The 23,165-nt window shown below is 37.4% G+C and overlaps 1 protein-coding gene and 1 long non-coding RNA gene across 11 annotated transcripts in view; both read right to left on the minus strand.

The window, feature by feature from the left end:
- ARHGEF9 (Cdc42 guanine nucleotide exchange factor 9) overlaps positions 1-23,165 on the minus strand; it is a 174,482-nt gene that overhangs the window by 30,929 nt on the left and 120,388 nt on the right. For all 10 annotated transcript variants that reach the window (XM_064367722.1, XM_064367720.1, XM_064367718.1 and 7 more), the window contains 2 exons: positions 11,630-11,862; positions 6,574-6,703 (listed from right to left, as the gene is read on the minus strand). In XM_064367722.1, coding sequence (XP_064223792.1) covers positions 6,574-6,703; positions 11,630-11,862 — 363 coding nt within the window. The remainder of the gene's footprint in view (positions 1-6,573; positions 6,704-11,629; positions 11,863-23,165) is intronic.
- Positions 2,727-4,016, minus strand: LOC110568768 (uncharacterized). The gene is made up of 2 exons (XR_002478958.1): positions 3,763-4,016; positions 2,727-2,853 (listed from the first exon to the last, which is right to left on the minus strand). It is a non-coding gene; the product is annotated as an uncharacterized LOC110568768 (long non-coding RNA).

Raw genomic sequence — 23,165 nt, forward strand, 5'->3', positions numbered from 1 at the left:
TCCCACCCTGATTCAGGCTAGGAAGATGTGCTATTGTCCACTTTGAATATGTATGAAGTCAAAGAAAGCCGAAAACGAGAGTCAATACCATAAGAAGATGGCCAGAATGACTTCTAAATATACCATTTACTAAATGTGGATGTTATGACCAGGAGGGCTACTCAGTATTATTTGGTCCATCCACTCCACCAGTCAGGGGCATCTCAATTCTTTTTTTTCTATTTTTGAGACTGAGTCTCCCTGTATCATCCAGGCTGCGGTGCAGTGGCATGATCTCAGCTCACTGCAAACTCTGCCTCCTGGCTTCAAGTGATTCTTGTGTCTCGGCCTCCCAAGTAGCTGGGATTAGAGGCATGCATGTGTCACCATGCCCAGCTAATTTTTATATTTTTAGTAGAGATAATGTTTTGCTATGTTGGCTAGGCTGATCTCAAACTCCTGACCTCAAGCAATCGATCCACCTCAGCCTCCCAAAGTGCTGGGATTATAGGCATGAGCCACCATGCCTAGCCTCAATTTGATTTTAATTACTTGCAACATGTAACTCCACCAAGGAGAAAAAAAAATTAAAATAATATTCCTCTATGGTCACCAAGCTGACTAACCTTGAGCAACACACACAGTCTCTCTATAACTCAGTTGCCTCATCGTTAAAATGGGGATAATAACAGTACCCACTTCATTTGTGTGTTGTGAGGATTATTTAAATTAAAAAATATAAAGTGCTTAGAAGGTACACATCACACTATAAGCTCAACATAAGTGATAATTACCTTGACTATTACTATATGTCTTAGTTTCTTTTTTTAAAATATATTTTATTGCATTTTAGGTTTTGGGGTTCATGTGAAGAACACGCAAGATTGTTGCATAGGTACATACATGGTAATGTGGTTTGCTGCCTTCCTCCCCATCACCTATATCTGGCATTTCTCTCCATGTTATCCCTCCCCAACTCCCCACCCCACACTGTCCCTCCCCTAGTTCCTCCCCACAGACCCCAGTGTGTGATGCTCCCCTCCTTGTGTCTATGTGTTCTCATTGTTCAACACCCACCTATGAGTGAGAACATGCAGTGTTTGATTTTCTGTTCTTGTGTCAGTTTGCTGAGAATGATGGTTTCCAGGTTCATCCATGTCCCTAGAAAGGACAGGAACTCACCGTTTTTTATGGCTGCATAGTATTCCATGGTGTATATGTGCCACATCTTCCCTGTCCAGTCTATCATCGATGGGCATTTGGGTGTATATCCTGGTTTCTATACTTATCTTGTCTCTTATTAATGTAGCAACCCAGTAAGTGATGTTTTGTTACTACCCCAAAACCAAAATCAGAGAAATTAGAAGTAATTTCCCCAAAAGGGCAGAACCTAGGTCAGAATCCCTCCAAAGCCTATGCTCTTATCCACCAAACCACATTAGAATGATAACCCCCCACCCATTCTCCTCCCACCCTCGCCAACCCAGGGGAACAACAAGCTGCCATGGGAGATTTCTAAGGTGAGAATCTCTAAAGACCTGGGCTCTGAGTCCAATGCTGCTACCAACTTACTCTGGAGTTGGAAACTAGCCTAAACTCTTAAATCTGTTTTCTCATTTGTCGAGTGGGAATATTAAAAAGTTTCTGTTTGACCCACTTCATATGGCTGCTTGAGAGCATCAGATGAGTTCATGGAAATGTGACAGCCCTCTCATTGTTCAGAGATCTCACCCTTGCTTCCTCTGCTCCACTTGTATCACACATCTCTTTGTCTTGCCCCAAAAAGTACAATTCCTTCCCAACATCCCCAACCGTGGGCCTTCAGTTCTGTTTACTTCCTCCAGGATTTTACTCACACTGTCCCCTCTGCTGGGAATATATTTGTCCGTACTACATGTCCAAGGCAACATCTCATTGATCTCAATATCCTCATTGCCCAGCATAGGGCCTGGCTTATGAAGGGAAATGCTCAAAACATGAGTCTCCTAATTTCACATATTTGCTCAAAATCCCTCCAGTGGCCCCCATCTCATTCAAACTAACAATCAGTCTTATGAAGACAGGATCTGACCTCCAGTCACCTCCCTAACCTCATTTGCTCCCACTCTCTCTCTCCCTTACTCTACTCTGCCCACACTGGCTTCCATGTTGTTCCTTTAGTACACTCTCTCATATTTCAGGGACTTTGTGTTTCTTCTTCCCCCTGTCTGGTATTCTGTGCCCCAAGAAAGCCACATGGTTTGCTCTTTCCTCTCCTACAGGTCTGTTCTCAACTGTTACTTCCACAGGTAGTACCCCCATTACTCCCTAACTTGTTATCCTACATTATTTTTCTTCAGAGGCTCATCCACCTGATAATGTATTGTATGTTTGTTTGTTGTCTCTTTTCCCCACTGGAATATAAATCAATGAGAGTAGAAACTTTGTCCTGTTCACTGATGTATTTGTAGAATCTAGAATGAGGTCTGATACAGAGTACTTGGTATTTAAATATTCAATAAATACTGTTTGACAAATAAATCAATAGGTATGGAATGAACAGCCAAAAACTACTCAAAGCTTTCCTGCCAGCTTATCCACCTTCCTTCCTTGGGGTCAAAGCCTGAGAGAAGAGGCCTCACCCCATTCTAATTCTAATTCACCCGATTATGCTTGATTTCACTCCATTCTAATTATAGGCCAGTTGATGTGGGGCTATAATCTGAGCAGATCCTGGGAAAGGACAAAGGAAATGTCACACTTTTTAGCTAGTTTATTTTCAATGCTGCCTACTGACAGGTAGGCACAAATCCATCCAGCCCTACATTTGATCTTTTGGTCCCAGGAGTATGCCTCATCAAGCCACCTTAGCTTTTAAGTAGATGCTTTTGCTATCTTCTTCACGTTGGGTTTTCTTGTTTCCTCCAATTTCTTTGGATTCAATCATCAAACAGTAAACTCGAACAGGTCCTTGGGTATTACACAACCAGGCTGGTAGGAGAAGGTGCCACAAGAAGGAAATCACAACCACACACAATCAAGCTCCCAAACATGAACTATGTATTTAAGTTCCTGCTACAAATTTCCAGAAAAAAAAAAAGATTAAAAAGAAGCTGGCCAGGATATATTATCTTTCCCTTCTTTTCAAATGGATTAAATGAGTGTGCAAGGTGGCAAAGTGACAGCTCAATGAAACCTCAGCATCACAGAAATTAGAAATAGAAATTTCTCAGAAACTGTAGTCCCTTGGAATAGATTATTCTCCCTGCTGCTCCTGCATACTGCTCTAATGTATTGATTACTACTTAGAGAGATGACTGACACTTTTACTCATCCATTTGTTTTTCAGGAGTCATGGGGGGTGGGATAAAAGGAGGGGTATTTCAGGAACTCTAGTCCCCACAGAATGGCAGAGGGCAGGGATAATAATCAGAATTGGGCAAAGAGACCAAAAACGTTCATGGAATAAGCTAAGAGAAAGGTCAGGCCTTGATATAATGCAAGGCTTCCTGCTCTCTAGCCAGACACTGATTTATTGAATAGACACTAATTGCCTGCTTGCTACCCTCCAAATTCCTCTTCAAGGGAAATTAAGCTCTGAAGGTTTCCCCTATGACTCCTCTTTTTCATTTGACAAATGAAGCTGAAACTGTCATGCAGATGCTTTTGACAGCCACTCTGTTTATTCAAACATCTGGGAGGCAAGAAGGTGGAAGAGACAGCAAAAAATATGGCTTTTTTTTCTTGATTTGTATGGTCTGTTCACAGCAGTCCTTGGCAATCTGACATAATATCTCTCCCTACCTAGTCAACTTCTTGGGCACGTAAAATGCACAAAAAACCTATACTAGGGAACCTGTGAAATTGGGCCACCAATCCTAATAATCATCAAGCCATGGAGTATCCATGTCTTACTGCTTTCTTGGTGAGAATCCCCAGCACTCACCCACCACCTGACTGGGATTTGGATGACCTCCCCAAGGAAGTCTCACTATCTTATTTAGATATAGACTCTTTATTACATACAAAAAGCAAGTCACTGCAGTATCACAAAGAACAGCAATTGGGCAGAGAGAGGCAGAAGGCTGAAGGAATATGTTGTATATTACTGAAAACAACACCACACAAGGAATCAGGAGACTAGATTCAAGTTCCAGCTTCGTCACTGACTTGCTGTGTGGCTTTCGTAGGAAATAAGCCTCTCTCTGCTTCTCTGTCTTCCACCATCATTGCAAGGTGTTTGAGAGTAAGTGTGTGAGAGTATGTGTTTATGTGCATATGTGCATGTGTCTACACACAAGAATCATCAGGGTTGTAGGGGGAGTCCTCTAAGAGCCTTGGTGACTCTGACATTCTAGAAGTCTTTAAGACAGGTATGGCAAATGTGACAGAAACTTTAGGCTTGGCCTCCGAAATGTATCCATTAGGCTTTACTAGATAAAAGACTTCCTAGAGGACAACTTCTCTGGAACTGTCAAGTTCCACAGTGACCTCAGAGTCTGAGAAGACGACCATGAAGAAATTTTCTTCTTACAAATTGCTATAGACTGAATGTTTGTATCCCCATAAAATTCACATGTTGAGAAACATAATCCCTACTGTGATGGTATTTAGAAATGAGGCCTTGGGGGATGATGGTCATAAGAATGAAGCTGTCATGAATTAAATGGGATCAGCATTCCATAAAAGAGACTCCAAAGAGTTCTCTCATCCCTTCTGCCATGTGAGGTTACAATGAGAAGACAATAGTCTATGAAGAGGGCCCTCACCAGACACTGTATCTACTGGTTCCTTGATCTTGGACTTCCCAGCTTCCACAACCATAAATCTGTTGTTTATAAGCCACCTAGTCTGTGGTATTTTGTTATAACAACCTGAATGAAGATGTCAATTTAGATAAAGAAAGCCTTCACTAAACAGGAGGGTACACAGGATGTGTGGGCTTAGATGAGATGAGAGTACCAATCAATCAGGCTAACAAAGGAGGCAGAAACTGTTAGAACTGTGTTTTGTGGCCCCACCCAAACATGCAGGAAATTCCTTCTGAGATGCTAAGTCTTTAAATCATAGCTCAGTGTTATTGAGTTTGGTGTTACTGAAGTTTCCTGGGTAGGCCAGGGAATTTCATGCTACTTTTGGTTCCCCATGGCTCCTGCTCCAAGGACTGATGTCCCAGAGCACACAGGGGAATTACAAGGTCTTCTAGGCATTGGGAAGTCGGGGAGATGTTCCAGAGAATAGGAAGACAACTGCTTCTGGGCACCTTCTCTTACAAAAAAACTCTGTCAACGAGAGAGAATAAGGCCAGCTAATCCATCATAATTTTAGAGTGTCTTAGAGTTGATGGGGTTGCTAGAAGTCATTTGGTCCAGCCCTCTGTCTCTAATCAGGCAACTGGCCAAAGCAAGGCCAACACAAGAAAAAAAGACCCACAATTTTCTAGTAAGTCTGGCCCAGTGCTGGCTTCTGCTTAAGAGAATGAGGGTCTCTTCATCTAGACAAATTCCTTTCTCTGCAAATCAAAATATCCTTGCTGTTCTACTTATATGGTAACATTATCCTTCAAATATGACCCAAAAGGATGTCAGCTAATCACAACTGTGGTCTTTTTCAGTGGTCTACTTTAAGGTAGGACAGAGGAAGCAGAATAAAAGGAAGATGATTTTTTTTCTGGACCTTGGTTAAGTAGCTGTTTGTGAGGACAATGCTTGGTTCCCTTGGAATGAGCTAAAAATACATTAAATATTAAGAGAGATACTACCTCTTAATCACTGAAGATGACACTTGAGTTGAGGCCAGTGGAACAGGGAGTGGGCTCTACCTCTATACTGTGACCATAAGGCTTAAGATTGTTAATCCCTCCCTAGTAGCATGTCCAGCCTCTCCCATCTTGGTTATTTCAGTCAGCAGACTATCAGATTGCATGACCTGGGCCTGTGAGACAAATGCGAAATGTCATTACTCCTGGTTCTCTTGGTGGGCATCTAGGAAGAGAAGGTTTTCAAGACTTTAGCTTCTTAAGGCCGTCTGAATTCAGAGAAGTAATGGCTGTCTGCAATGAAATGGAAGGCTGCCAAGGATTATTTTAAAAACAGATGATAAAACTGTGGATTTGGCAGGGATGATGGTTGTGGCCTAGAGTTTACAGGCCTAATAGAGAGACCTAATAGATGTGTCAGGGTGAGGTAATATCATCGATAAAAAAACAGTATGTGGGCTGTCCTGCATGGTTGGGAACAAGAGAACCAATCTCGTATTCTGTGTCTGGAAGTAAATTAGTATATACTACTTCTTATCTAAGTGTGAATCTATTGGTCATAAATCCAGAAAGAGCTTTGAAAGGTTACTGAGTCAACCCAAATGTTCCCTGGCAATACCTAAGGAAATGGACCTTTCTTTTCTTAATGAGGTAACTCACAAAAATTTCTCCAATCTTCTTAAAATGTTATTCAAGTATCCAACACCTCTCATTAGCAGGAAATTTTACCTTGAGTCTAATCTAAATCCTTCCTGTTGCTCTTCAAATCTATTCCTCTTCACCTATCCTTGGCTAAGGTGGGAAGCTTTTGCCAAGCTATTCAGATTCCCCAATACCCTGCTTGGTAAGTTTCCTACCTCCCAGTCTAGGACAGAAGCCTGCCATTGAGCAATCTTGTCAATATTCTCTAAACGTCGCTTGCGTTCGTTGATCTGTTGAGTCACATTTCTCATGACAGCCAAAGCAGCTGCCACATATCTGTAGTCACTGTGAAAACACAAGAGTACATGTTGAATGAACAAATGTGCCAGAGAACCAATGTGCTAGGTGCCAATCTTAACATCCACTCTCCTTTACCTCCTTAGTAGCAGAGTGATGATTTTCAGATGGGAACCCACATCACCTAGAGTAAAAGACTATACTTCCTATCCTTTGTTTCAGCAGAAATGACTATGCAAGTAAGTTTTGTACACTGATATGTAAATAGAAGTGTTCGGTAGTGTAAGAATTAAAGAAAGAGGAGGGAAACACGAAAGATGGCTTTTCAGTCAATAGAGACAGGTTTATTTTAAATAAACCTGAGAGGCGCAGCTGGCCGAGTTAGGTCAGAGCCATACTCTTACAGACTAAGAGTTTTTAAGGATTCAGGGTGGGAGAGCTTATTAGAAGCTTGGACTGCTTCTGTGACTCTCTTTGTGTTTATATGGGAGGGACAGTTTTGTGTCTGTTCCCATACATTTTTCTGCAGTTGTAGGAATACCCTGAGTCTGCTTTTAGCTTCCCTACCTTAGAGCACCTGAAGGGAAAGGAATATGCTTATTAAGGCCTACTGTTTTACTGGGGCCCCCTGTATGAGGGTATTGTCTCTTGGCAATTATCCAAGAGACTTTTCCCCCACCTCCTTCTGTGTCTGAGCTGTCATATCTGTGTTTTACTGTCTGCTCTTTCTGGCTGCTTATAGTTAGAAAATAAATGATTTCCTTGAAATGCATGAGACTAGAAAGGGAGCTGGAACTTTAAGTGGCAGTGTTTGTCTAAGATGATGGTCCTCCTGCTCTATCTATCAGGTAGGTCTTCTGGGAAATCACCTTTAAGGAAGAGAGCATACCCTTCTTTAGCCAATCCTGATGCTTGGAATGTGGATATAATGGCCGAACCTCTGGTAGCCATCTTGAACCATGAGGACAAGGTTATTACCCTAGGTATAGGATAGCAGTTAGCTGTAGGGCGCTCATGTTTCTGATGACCATGGGGCCATCATACCAGCCATAAATCTCATAATATATATTTCTTTTACATGAGAGAGAAATGGATCGCTATTTTTTTTAACATCACTTTTTTTGTGTCCTATCTGATACAGCCAGCCAAGGACCAAGAAGGGAGCCTCACACATGATCCAGCATAGACCACCTTACTATCTCTTCCACCATCTAATTCTAGGGAGCTTCTTCCCAAAATCACTGTGAAATAACATCCTCACCTTTCCTTTTGCACAATATAGAAACAGAATGTAGCATAGTAGTTAAGAACACAGAGTCTGAAGCCAGACTTTGTGGGCTTAAATGCATTTTTCTTCATTGACTACCAGTGTGGCCTTTGGCAAGTCTCACTCCCTCTCTCAATGACTCAATTTCCTTATCTGTAAAATGGGGAAAAGTATAGTTTATTGAAGGTTTCATAAATTAAACACAATCATCTATGTCAGCTATTTTACTCTTGGCACATAACAAATGTTAGCAGTATTATTATTACGAATCAAACATTTCTGTAATAGAGACATCACATGGGATGCCTCTAAAAACCCCCAGTCTCAGAAGTGTAACCCTTGGCCTCACTTCCTGGGACTCTGGAGAGCAGACGTCCTGAGAGTTACACATCCTGTTCGGTTTTTTTCTGCTGTTCTTTTCTGATTTCCAATTGAATGGCTCTTGGGAAAGGCAGATTGATAGTGAGATCTCAGCCATTCACTGGGGGTAAATGAACTGAGAAGACAAGAGGATGTATTACAGTTCAGTGTTAATAACTTTCCTTAGAGAAACTGAAAATAGCTGGTCACTAATCTACTCAATGTCTCAGTACCATTTTTTAAAAAAAGAAGGAGAAAAGAAATATGTACAACCACCACCTTCTTCTTAATACACTGAAGAATGGGTCGATGGACCAAAGAAAGGCATAGGAAAGGAACCTCTGATTGCCAGGGCACATCCTATATAGTACCTACCTCCTCTTAGTTCACATCTGTCACTCCAGTCTGTGCTCTGCACACCTGTCAGAGCCATGGCTCTCAAACAATATTACATTACCACTTCCAGTGAAAGGCTTTCACTATACTTCCTAAGCAGTCTATATTCTATGTCTGAGCTATCTGTGTTTTACTGTCTGCTCTTTCTGGCTGCTTGTAGTTAGAAAATAAGTGATTTCATTGAAATGTCTCAAGAGTAATATGTTAGAAAAGTCTTCTTTATTCTGAGCCTCAATGAATATTAGCTATTATCAGTTTTTCTTCTGGATCCCACTGCTGACTCATATTGAGCTTATGGCCAACTAACCCTTCCTAAGTCTCTTCAAAACACACTCAGAAGCTGTATCTCTCTCAGCCTGTCCTTGAGCTATTTATTTTTTATCTTAGACCCAATGGAAAGAATCTACATTTGGCTCTGTTACATTTCATTCTTTTACAGTTAGTTGCTCCAATGTATGGGGGATCTTTTTGGCTCTGTGACATCACCAAAGTTTCTCCTTGGTAAGATCTGAGCCTGACATTTAGAAGAAGGTAGGGTGAAGACAGTAGGGAAGGTTGCAGCACAGAAGCTGCTAACATAATTAAGTGTTCCTGCTCTTTGGACCCATTTTATGTCCCCTGTACCTTTCCTTTCTCTGATTTAAGGACATCAGTGCTTTAAGCCACTTTCTGTGAAGTAAAGCACAGAGCTGTACTATCCAACATGGTAGCTACTAGCCATATTTAATTAAAATTAAGTAAAACTTAAAATTTAGTTCCTCATTTGAACTAGCTATATTTCCTAGTACTCAACAGCCACATGTGGTCAGTGATTACTATACTGAACAACACAAATATAGACAATTTGCATTGTTGCAGAAAGTTCTACTGGGCAGTCCTGGCATGAGAATGTTCATTTCCTCTACACCAAGACTACCCACTCATGGATTCCTCACTGCCATTGTCCCATACCGCCTATTTTTGCCATCTTTAGCGGGCTGCCTTTATCAAAATGGCTGGAGGGGGAATGTGCCATCTCTAACCTGTCCTGCTAGTTTTAGTAGTGGTCGAGAGAAGAAAGGAAGAGCTGTGGTCCAGCCTAACCCTGGTCAAAGACCTCAGATGAAGTCTGGGCTCAGCCTCTTATTGAGGAGAATAACAGAACAAATATTTTCTACTTCCAGACATGTGAGCTAGTTTCCCTCTTATATGCAGCCTTCATTCTCATCAACTTAAGGAAGGTAGGGTAGGGAAAGTATGTCAATCATCTGTAAGCAAAGTCAGTATTCTTCTCCATTTATCACTCTTCATCTAATCTTCTCCCTCAGAGGCCATTCTGACTGCCTGTATTTCAGGCCTACCTATCTGAACACTTATCTTACTAAGCTCCCAAGCTGGCATCAGCCTTTAATTGCCTTCAAATCCAAGCTACTCTTGACATGCATGGCAGAAGCCATCATCTTTTTTTTTTAATATATATTTTATTGCGTTTTAGGTTTTGGGGTACATGTGAAGAACATGCAAGATTGTTGCATAGGTACATACATGGTAATGTGGTTTGCTGCCTTCCTCCCCATCACCTATATCTGACATTTCTCCACATGGCTGTCCCTCCCCAACTCCCCACCCCATGCTGTCCCTACCCTAGTTCCCCGCTACAGACCCCAGTGTGTGATGTTCCCCTCCTTGTGTCCATGTGTTCTCATTGTTCAACACCCACCTATGAGTGAGAACATGCAGTGTTTGATTTTCTGTTCTTGTGTCAGTTTGCTGAGAATAATGGTTTCCAGGTTCATCCATGTCCCTACAAAGGACACGAACTCATCGTTTTTTATGGCTGCATAGTATTCCACGGTGTATATGTGCCACATTTTCCCCATCCAGTCTATCATCGATGGGCTTTTGGGTTGGTTCCAAGTCTTTGCTATTGTAAACTGTGCTGCAATGAACATTCATGTGCATGTGTCCTTATAATAGAACAATTTATAATTCTTTGGATATATACCCAGTAATGGGATTGTTGGGTCAAATGGAATTTCTATTTCTAGGTCTTTGAGGAATTGCCACACTGTCTTCCACAATGTCTGAAGTAATTTACACACCCACCAACAGTGTAAAAGTGTTCCTATTCTTAATATAGATTCCTGAGACATACCAGAAGGGGTTGTCTATGTCGTGGGGCTTGTGCTGGGCCCAACAAGTCACTCTGAGGAAGGGCAAAAATTGATGTAGCCTGCCACTGGCTGAGCTACTCTATTGTCACTCTGGAGTGCAAGGGGTGGGAGGAGAGGGGATCAGGCACCTAGATGGCAAGAGGGCTTTGAAGCAATAGTTTTAGTCACAAGGTAAAAGTAGACAGAAACAGCAAAGCCCAGGCACATGTTGTTTTTGGTGCCCACCAAGCCCCCAAAAAGCTCTGAGTTTGTTTTGGCTTAAGAAACTAACATAGCTTTGAGCTGTGCTTAAAACCTTTTTTTCTGGAACTCTTAATATGAATTATGCCATATATAATTTACCTAGTGAATATTATCAGTCCACAAGTATGATTTAGCTCCACTGCTTGGTCTACTTGAGCCTGACTTTCAGACCTAGATGCATTAGGCCTTGGGTGTGGGTCAGTTGGTTTGGTTTACATCAAGCATGTAGGCTAATGTTTGGGTTTATTTTTGAATTGATGTTACTTCTCTAACAAATCATATCTTATATGCTTTAGTGGTTCTGGATCCCTAAGCAGATTTCAGATTTTAACCCAAACATAGTGGCACTGGACCCTCCTTTTGAGTGAGTAACAAAGCCAGTGATACCTCTGCCTTCTGAACACTGTTGGCTATGAAGCAATCAAGAATGTATCATCCTATTTTGTAGATAAGTTAACAGAAGTTCAGAAAAAGGCAAAAGGACATGTATTCTCAATGAGGACCAACAGATAGAGGAAGTTCCCTCATTCACTCCTGCCTCCGTCAATCCCTTACCTGTGGTCTTGGGCAGTATACTTCAGGAGCTCAGCCAACTGTAAGGGATACTTGCAGATCTTCTGCACTGGAGTCAAAAGGAAACCATCGATAGCAATGTCAATCATCTGCTGCAAGAGGCGGCAGGCCTCAAAGAAGTGCTGGTAGCGACTGTCCTTCATCAGCTTGGAGAGCTCCATGCAAGCATCCAGGTGGTTGTTACAATACTCAGAGTATATCCAGAATCCATCTTGCTGTAGGCAAAGAAAAAAAGGAAAGAAAAAGGCTATCAAGGACTCCAAAAGAAGTCTTGAAGTAATGGAAAGACAGATCATATTCTTAGGCAGAAATATTAAAATGATAATGAAGTCAATTATTCTCAAACTGATACATAATAATAAAATATCAGAAAGTTATTCAGTAACAAGACAAACTGACTATAAAGTTCTTATAGAAAAATGAATAAATAGCAACAGTAGGGACATTCTCTGAAAGAAGAGTAATGAGGGGACATTGGCCCTGATAAGAGTAAAACACAGCATGGCAATGAAACTGTGTGAATGGATCAAAAAAAGAGAGAGATCAGTGACTCTACTTCTGGCAATGACAGACTAGGGTGTTGTAGACAGACCCTGCAACTGAGAATAGCTGGAAAAGCTAAAAAAGAAATAAAATAAATCAATATCCGTTTGAAGGAATCACATCATCCAGAGTCTGATATTATCTCCATAAAATGTCCCTAAGGAAATGCAATGTGATGAAGTGTTCAGAGGTAAGGAATCTAAGACGTATTCAAGTTAAACACTAAAGGCTGAGAAAAAAATGTATCAGTACGTGTATATGTATGAATAAATATGTATATGGAGAGGGGAAGAGATGAGAGTCAGGAGAGAGAAGGAGAGCACACTCAAATGATAAAACAAAATGGTGAAATGTTAACAAGTGAATCTCGGTATTTTTTGTATGGTTCTTATTTTTCAACCTTTCCATAAGTTTGAAATTATTTCCAAGTAAAGTGTTAAAAAAACCTATAATTTTTATTACATATTGACAAGTACTTAATAAAAGATAACCTGACGCATTAGAATAGAAAATATTTATAAAACCCAAGAGAAACAATAGGCAGTAAAAACTGATCAACAAAGTATCAAGATGGAGTTATTATATAAAGGGTTGAAAAACAAGCAAAATAGGACACACAAAAAAATAATATACCATGATCAGGAGGGGCTTATCTCAATCTAATTCACCACATTAACAGATTAAAGGAGAAAAATTACATGATTGTTTCAATAATGCAGAATAAGCATTTGAGAAAGTAAATTTATGATAAAGACATCAGCAAACTAGAAATAGAAAGAAATTACCACAATGTAATAAAGGGCACTCATGAAAACCCTAAGCTAATTACCTGGTAAAATATTGAATTCTTGCCCCTAAGATCAGGAACAAGACAAAGATGCCTGTTCTCACCATTTCCAGTTAACACTGTACTGTGTATCCTGACTAGAGAATTAAGAAACAAAAGGAAATAGACAGAATATAGACTGAAAAAGAAGAAATAAAACTGTCTTTTTTCAGGATGGCATAACTGTATATGCATAAAATCCTAAGAAATCTACAAGAAAAAATACTGGAACCCATTAGTGAATTTGGTAATGTGTCAGGACACAAAGTCAATGTATAAAAATCAACTGTGTTTCTGTGTAATAGCAACAGACTATAGGAAATCGAAAATTTAAAATACCATTTATAGGCTGGGTGCGGTGACTCAAGCGTGTAATCCCAGCACTTTGGGAGGCCGAGGTGGGCGGATCGTGAGGTCAAGAGATCGAGACCATGGTGAAACCCCATCTCTACTAAAAAATACAAAAATTGGCTGGGTGTGGTTGCGCGTACCTGTGGTCCCACTACTCAGGAGGCTGAGGCAGGAGAATTGCTTGAACCCGGGAAGTGGAAGTTGCAGTGATAAAGGTGTAATGGTGGTGTGTAAACCACTTATAACTCTAATATAAAGGTTAAAAACTATTAAAAATAACCATAGCTGCATTAACTTGATAAAGGATATACAATATGAAAAGATGTAAACTGTAATATCAACCATAAAATGGGAAAATTAAAATGCAGAACTTTGGTATGTGACTGACATTAAGTTGTTAACAGTTTATATAAGTCTCATAGTAACCACAAAGCAAGAACCTATATTAAATATACAAAAGATAAAGATAAATGAATCAAAGTATTCTGTTATAGAAAATAATGAAATCACAAAGAAAAACAATGAAAGGAAAGAATAAAAGAGCTACAAAACATCCAGAAAATAATTAACAACATGTCAATAGTAAATCCTACCTATCAATAATTACTTTAAATGGAAAAGCATTAAATTCTCCAATCAAAGGATATAGAGCACCTGAATGAATTTATTAAAAACAAAACCCAACTATATGTTGCCTACAAGAGAATCACTTCACCTTCAGGGACACCCTAATTGAAAGTGAAGGCATAGAAAAAGATATTTCATGCAAATGGAAACAAGGAGAGAACTATGGTAGCTATACTTTTATCAGACAAAACAGAGGTTAAGTCAAGTCAAAAACTGCCAGTAGAAAAAAAGAAGGCCATTATATAATGATAAAGATATCTATCTATTCATCAAGAATATATCATTATTTGTAAATACATATGAATCCAACATCAGAGCAAATAAATATATAAACCAAATGTTAACAGATCTGAAAGGAGAAATAAACAGCAATACAATCATATTAGGGTACTTTGATATCTTACTTTCTACAAAAGATAGATCATCCAGACAGAAAAACAGTAAGCAAACACTGGACTGAAACTATACTTTATATCAAAAAGACCCAACAGACATGTATAGAACATTTCTCCCCACATGAGCAGAATACACATTCTTCTAATGCAGACATGGATTACTGTCCAGAATAGATCACATGTTATACCACAAAATAAGTCTTACCAAATTTAAGAAGATAGACATCATATTAAGTATCTTTTCTGGCCATGATGATATAAAACTACAAGTCAGTAACAGGAAGAAAACTAGAAAATTCTTAAATCAGTAGAAATTAAACAACATAACTCGGAATAACAAATGGGTCAAAAAAAATTAAAAGGAAAATTAAAAAATATCTTGATACAAATAAAATCGAGAAAGTACAACATACCAAAACCCTTGCCATGCAGCACAAAAAGTTCTAAGAGGGATATTGATAGCATTAAAAAAATGAAAAATAAAATTGGAAGTAAACAATCTGATGCTACACCTCAAGGAACTAGAAAAAAAATAACAAACTAGATTCAAAGACAATAGAAGGAAAAAAATAAAACATCAAAGTAGATATAAATCAGAGAACAGAAAAACTATAGGGAAAAAATCAGCAAAACTAAGACTTGGTTTTTAGAAAAAAAAATTGACACACCTTCAGCTAGACTAATGAAGAAAAAGAGAATACAGGTAAACAAAATTAAAAATGAACATGAAGATATTACAAAAGATGTCTCAGAGATGAAAAGGATTACAAGGGACTATTATTAACAATTATATGACAGCAACTTGGAAACACTAGAGGAAATGAATATATTCCTAGAAATATACAACCTACCAAGATTGAATACAGAAGAAACATAAAGTCTGAACATTAACAAACAGAGAGATTGAAGAGTAATTTAAAGTCTCCCAACAACAACAAAATCTCAGGACCAGATGGCTTCATAACTGAATTCTACCAAACACTCAGATAAGAATTAGAAGTAATCCCTCTTAAACTATTACAAAAAAAAAAAAAAAAGAAGAACTAAAGGGAATATTCCCAAACGATTCTAAAGTCAGACAAAAACACAAGAAAAAAAATGCAAGCCAATATCACTAATGATCATAGGTACAAAGATTCTCAATACAATAGTAGCTAGCCAAATTCAGTAAAATATCAAAAAGATCATATATTATGACCAAGTAGGATTTATTCCTGGGATGCAAATATGGTTTAACAAATCCAAATCAATTATTATGATACATCACATCAGCAAAAGGAATAATTTAAAAACCACATGGTTATTTTAATAAATGTGAGAAAAACATTCACAAAGTTCAACATCCTTTCAGGATAAAATATCTTCACAAATTAGGTATTAAAAAGAAACAAGTGGGACTGCATCAAATTAAAAAGTTTCTATGCAGAAAAAAAAATCAAAATGCAAAGGCAGCCTATGGACTGAGTGAAAATATTTGCAAACTGTATGTCTGATAAATGGTTAACATTCAAAATATTTAAGAAACTAGTATCATTTGACAGCAAAAAAACAAACTAAGAAATGTGCAAAGAATTTGAATAGACAAAATATCCATTCAGAAACCAATTAACCTTGAGCCATATTTTGTGCCATATATAAAAATTACCTCAAAAGGTAGGCCTAAACGTAAAAAATGAAACTATATAACTTCTATTTTTAAAAAGTAGAAAATTGTTATGATTTTGAGTTAGGCGAAGAAAGTAGAAAACAAAAAGCATGATCCATAAAATAAGATAAAGCAATAAACTGGATTTCAATAAAGTTAAAAGTTTATGCTTTTCAAAAGATACCCTTAAAACTAAAAATAGAATTACCATTCAATCCAGCAATCCTATTACTTGGTATCGACTTAAAGAAAAATAAATAATTATACTGAAGGAATACTTGCACTTGAATGTTTATTGCACCACCATTCATAATAGCAAAGATAAGGAATCAATCTAAGTGTCCATCAACAAATGAATGGATAAAGAATTCTATACAATGGAATGCTATTCAGCCATAAAAACAATGAAATTATGTCATTTGCATCAACATAGATGGAACTAGAGGTCACTGTCTTAAGTAAAATAAGCCAGGCACAAAAAGACAAATATCACATGTTCTCATTTATTTTGTGGGTGCTAAAAATTTTCAACACATGGAGGTAGAGGGTGGAAAAATAACAGAGATGGGAAGTGTGAGTGGGCAAGAAGGGAGAACATGAAGATAAGTGGGTTAAAGGGTACAAATATAAGATAGAAGAAATAAATTCAATGTTCAATAGTAAAGTAGGATGACTATACTTAAAAAAAATGCATTGTATCCTAAAACCTGTCTTGATCACTATGCATTACATATATGTTAAAAATTGCTCACATACTCTATAAATTTGTACAACTTAAAAAAGACACAGCTAAGAAAATAAAAGGCTAAGTCACAGACTGGGATATAATCTCTGAAAATAACTTATCTGACAAAGGACTTGTTAATAAAATATATAACTCTCATAACTGAGTAATGTCACCAAAATAGCAGAGTATAAGTTATATAGCTTCACTCTCCTCCACAGAAAACAAAAAAGAACTAGCCACTGCCAAGATTATCAAAATGAATATTCCAGAATTCAATGACTGAAGCTGTGAGGCCACAGATAACTGAAAAACTGCAAGGAAAAGGTAAAATACATGGACCTCTGTAACTGTGATTCTCCTTCCTCAAGCTTCTAGGCACTGTGCAGAAAGCACCCTCAAAATCAAGCTTGCTATACTGAAAAAAAAGTAAATCAAAGTGTACAGCTAGCTTCCCCACCATCTTACATTCCTTTTCAGAAAAATTATTCATGCCTCAACCTGTAGGAAGCCTCTTGAATGCCTGCAGAGTAAAAAAATCACAAAAGCAGCTAGAGTTAGAAGGTGGGGGTGGGGTTAGCAACACCCAGTGCATGAAACTCAACAGCTTCCCTTCATCTGAACCAAAAAAATACACCAAATCAGAGAGGCTGTTCAACAGCTATTAGTATTAGTATTTTTTGACAAATCACGGTGCAGGAGGCACACTTCACTGTTCTTCTGGAAACAAACCTCTATCCAGCATTCCCACAGAGCAGGGGTATCTTCTTTGGGATTCCTCCCCATCCAGGATAGGTAGCACTTTGAACTTATGAAAGACTATGGCAAATCTGGGCTCAAAGCGCCATCTAGTGTTGAAAAGGAGGCAGTGTTCTCAGGCTAAGGGAACTAAATAGTCTGTACAAAACCTCTAGACAGACATACTTTTGAAAAACCAAATCAAGCCAGATAGCGAAGACTGGAATAAAGAACTAATCCTTCAGTGCAAATTCACAGACATATATTCATAAAAAAGAGCAAATAGGAAACCATGACCTTCCCAAATAGACAAAATAAAGAGCCAATGACTGACTTTAATGAGATGATCATGCGTGAGCTCTCAGATCAAGGATACAAAATAGCAATGTTTAGGAAACTCAGAAAATGCCTATATAACACAGAAAAGCAATTCAGAAATGTATCACAGAAATTTAACAATGAAATTGAAATTTTAAAAAATTAAACAAATCCTAGAGCTGAGAAAAACCACAGTCAAACTGAAAAATGCATGGTATGTTCTCAACAACAGAATTAATCAAGCGGAAGAAAGAATCGGTGAGCTCTAAGACACAGTATTTGAAAATATACAATAAGAAGAGAAAAAAAATAACAAAAACGAAGAACGCAAACAAGATCCAGGGGATAGCCTCAAAAGAGCAAGCCTAAGAGTCATTGGCTTTAAAGAGGATGTTGAGAAAGAACAAAAGATAGAACAATTATTCAAAGTAATAACAACAGAGACTTTTCCACACTTAAGAAAGATATAAATATCCAGGTACAGGGTTAAAGACCACCAAACATGTTCAACCTAAATAAGGTTACCCTAAGTCACATAATAATCGAACTCTCAAAGGTAACGAACAAAGAGGGGAATCTTAAAAGCAGCAAGAGAAAAGAAGCAAATAACATATAAAGGAGTTTCAGTTCCTCTGGTAACAGACTTTTCAGTGTAAGTCCTACAGGGCAGGAGAGACTGGGGCAACATACTCAAAGTACCAAATGAAAAACAACAACAACAAACACACAAACAAACAAAAAAACCTGCCATAAATACTGTACCCAGCAGAGCCATCCTTCAAACATGAAGGAGAGATACAGACTTTCCCAGACAAAAGATGAGGGAATTCATCAACAGAAGATTCGTCTTACATGAACTGCTAAAGCCAGTTGCTCAGTCTTAAAGAAAAGAACAGCAACATGTAACAAGAAAACATCTGAAGTTATAAAATACACTGGTAAATGTATACAGACAAATTCAGAATAAAGCAAACAGACAAATACTGCATTATGGTGTGTAAACCACTCATAGCTTTAGTATTAAGACTGAAAATAATCTATCAAAAATAATGACAATTTATCAAGGTCAGCCTGGCCAACATGGTGAAACCCCGTTTCTACTAAAAAATACAAATATTAGCTGGGTGTGGTGGTGCATGCCTGTAATCCCACCTACTCAGGAGGCTGAGGTAGGAGAATCGCTTGAATTCAGGAGGCGGAGGTTGCAGTGAGCCAAGATTGCACCCCTGCACTCCAGCCTGGGAGACAGAGCAAGACGTCATGTAAAAAAAAAAAGGGGGGGGGCAATTTATTAAGGGATGGGCAATACAAAAAGATGTAAACTGAGATAAGGAAATAGTCAAAATGTGGAAGTAATGGACTTAAATTGTAGAGATATTAGTTTTCTGTTTATTTTCTTTTTGATCAAAGTTAAGTTGTCATCAGTTTATAATAACTTGTTATGAATATAAGATGTTCTAAGCCCCATCATAACCACAAAGCAAAAACCTGTAAAAGATACACTTTAAAAAGTCAAAGAATTAATACATACCACCAGAGAAAAATCACTAAACTACAAAGGAAGACCGTAATAAAATAATGGAAGAGAGGAGTTACAAAAGAATCAGAAAATAGTAACAAAATAGCAGTAGTAAGTCCTTACCTTTCAAATAGCATTTAATGTAAATGGGACTAAATTCTCCAATCAAAAGACAGAGTGGCTAAATGGATTTAAATAAAAACAACATCCAACTATATGCTGCCAACAAGAAGTTCACCTCTTTAAGTGAATTTCTAGTGAAAAAGACACATATACACTAAAAGTGAATGGACAGAAAAAGATATTGCATACATATACATAAACCACAAAAGAGCAGCTGTGGCTACACATATATCATATGAAATAGACTTCAGGTCAAAAACTCTAAGAGACAAAGAATATCATTATATAATGATAAATGGGTCAATTCAGCTACAGGATATAACAATTATAAATTCATATGCACCCAACGCTAGGGCACCCAAATATATACAGCAAATATTAGATTTTTTTAAATTTTACTTTAAGTTCTGGGGTACATGTCCAGATCTTGCAGGATTGTTACATAGGTATACACACGCCATGGTAGTTTGCTGCCTCCATCCCCCTGTCACCTACATTAGGTATTAATCCTAATGTTACCCCTCCCCAATCTCCCCCCACCGTTATCTGTCCCCTAGTCCCCCATCCCCCAACAGACCCCAGTGTGTGATGTTTCCCTCCCTCAGTCCACATCTTCTCATTGTTCAACACCTACTTATGAATTAGAAACAGCAGTGTTTGGTTTTCTGGTCTTGTGTCAGTTTGCTGAGAATGATGGTTAAATATTAGTAGATTTAAAGGGAGAAATAAACTACAACACAATAATAATGTGGAAATTCAACACCCAGTTCTAGCAACGAACAGATCATCCAGACAAGATATCAACAAAGAAATACTGAATTTCAATTGCACTATAGACCAAATGTACCTAATTGAAAATAACAGAACATGTCATCCAACTGCTGCAGAATACACATTTTTCTCACCAGCATATAGAACATTCTTGAAAATAGACCATATGTTTGGCCATAAAACAAGTCTCAACAAATTTGAAAAGGTCAAATTCATATCAAGTGTCTTTTCTGACCACAATGAAATAAAACTAGAAATTGGTAACAAGAGAAACTTAAGAAACTGTATAAATACACAGAAATTAAATACATTGCTCCTGAATGATCAGTGGGTCAATAACAAAATTCTTGTAAAAAATAGAAGTTTCTTAAAACAAATGAAAATGCAAACATAAGATACTAAAGCCTATGAGATACAGCAAATGCAGTACAAAGAGGGAATTTTATGGCAATAAAAGCTTTCATCAAAAAAAGAAAGACTTCAAATAAACAATCTAGCAAGGCACTCCAGAGAATCAGGAAGGCTAGAACAAACCAACCCCAAAGTTAGTAGTAGGAAATAAATAACAAAGATCAGAGCAGAAATAAATGAAACTAAGGCTGACAAACAGAAAAGATCAATGAAATGAAAAGTTTTTTTTTAAAGAAACACAATCAACAAACTTTTAGCTAGACTAAGAAAAAAAGAAAGAATACCCAAATAAATAAAATCAGAGGTGAAAAGGGAGAATATAACTGATATCACAAAAATACAAAGGATCATTAGCAAAAATATGAACAACTACATGCAAACAAATTGGAAAACATAGAAGAAATGGATAAATTCCTGAATATATACAACCAAGATTGAATATGTACCAAGACTGAACCATGAATAAACAGGAAAACTGTACCAACCAATAACAAATAACAAGATCAAAGCGGTAATAAAAAGTATGTCATCAAAGAAAAGCTAAGGACCTTATGGTTTCACTGCTGAATTCCATCCAACATTTCAAAAAGAACTGATACCAATTCTATGAAAATTACTTGAAAAAAAGTGAAGAGGAAGAATATTTCAAACTTATCCTACGAGGCAGCATTATCCTGGTCCACAAACCAGAATAAAAAAAAAATCAAAAAAAGAAAACTACCAGCTAATATTACTGATGAACATAGATGCAAAAATCCTCAACAAAATACTAGCAAATTGAATTAAACAACACGTTAAAAAGATCACCCACCATGACCAAGTGGGTCTCATCCCAGGGACACAAAGTTGGTTCAACATACACAAATCAATAATTGTGATACGTTATAGTAACAGAACCAAGAAAAAAACCCATATGATCACTTCAATAGATTCTGAAAAACCATTTCATAAAATTCAGAATTCCTCCATGTTAAAAAGATGATAAACTGAGTACAGAAGGAATATACATCAAAATAATAAAAACTATATATCACAAACCCACAGCTAATATCACACTGAACAGGAAAAAATTGAAAGCCTTTCCTCCAAGATCTAGACCAAAACAAGAATGCCCACTTTTACCATTTATATTCAGCTTAGTACTGCATGTCCTAGCCAGAGAAATTTAAGCAAGAGAATGAAATAAAGGGTATCCATATTAAAAAAGGAAGAAATCAAATTATCTTTGTTAGTAGGTAATATAATCTTATATTTAGAAAAACCTAAAGACTACACACACACATGAAATGCAGGAAACAATCAACAAATTCAGTAAAGTTGCAGGATACAAAATCAAGATACAAAAAGCAGTTGCATTTCTATTTGTCAATAGTGAACAATCTGAAAAAGAAACCAAAAAAGAAACCCCATTTAAAAATAACTACAAAAAAGAATAAATTTAACCACAGAAGTGGTTAAATAAAAAGCACTGCTGAAAGAGACTGATAACTACCCACAAAAAGGGAACTATATCCCATATTGATGGATGGGAAGAATATTGTTAAAATGTACTGCTTAAAACAATCTACAGATTAAATGCAACTAATTAATATTAAATTAATATTGTTGAATTAATATTGCTAAAATATACTACCTAAGGCAATCTACAGATTAAACGCAATCTCTACCGAAACACCAATGACATTCACCACAGAAATGGGAAAAAAATATCCTAAGGTTCATATGGACCCACAAAAGACCCAGAATAGCCAAAGCAATCCTGAGCAAAAAGAACAAAGCTGGAGCCACCACACTACCTAACTTCAAAATGCACTACAAAGCTATAGTAACCAAAACAGCATGGTACTGGAATAAAAACAGACACATAGACCAATTGAACAGAATAGAGAATCCCAAAATGTATCCATGCATTTACAGCCAATTCATTTTCAATAAAGACACCAAGAACGTATCGAGGAGAAAGGACAGCTTCTTCAATTTATTTTCTTGTATAAACTGGATGTCCATATGCAAAAGAATAAAACTAGACCCTTATCTCTCACCATATGAAAAAAATAAAATCAAAATGGATAAATGACTTAAATGTAAGACTTGAAACTATAAAACTACTAGAATAAAACATTGGAAAAGTGTCTCAGGTAGTTTATATGGGCAAAGACTCTATTGAGTAATACCTCAAAAGCACAGATAACAAATGCAGAAATAGCCAAATGGGATTATATCAAGCTAAAAAGCTTCTGTATAGCAAAGGAAACAATCAACAGGGTGAAGTAACAATACACATAATGAGAGAAAATATTTGCAAACTATCCATCTGACAAAAAATAAATAGCCAAAATATATAAGTGACTCAAACAACTCAATAGCAAAAAAAACACAAATAATCTGATTTAAAAGTAGGCAAGTGCTCTGAACAGACATTTTTTAAAAGAAGACATACACATGGCCAATAGGTATATGAAACATGTCCAACATCATTAATCACCAGGGAAATGAAAATCAAAGTCACAAGAACATGTCACCCCAG

Source organism: Aotus nancymaae, unplaced genomic scaffold (assembly GCF_030222135.1).
Source record: "Aotus nancymaae isolate 86718 unplaced genomic scaffold, 86718_ANA_hifiasm-v0.15.2.pri h1tg000073l, whole genome shotgun sequence".
NCBI classification, from domain to species: domain Eukaryota; kingdom Metazoa; phylum Chordata; class Mammalia; order Primates; family Aotidae; genus Aotus; species Aotus nancymaae.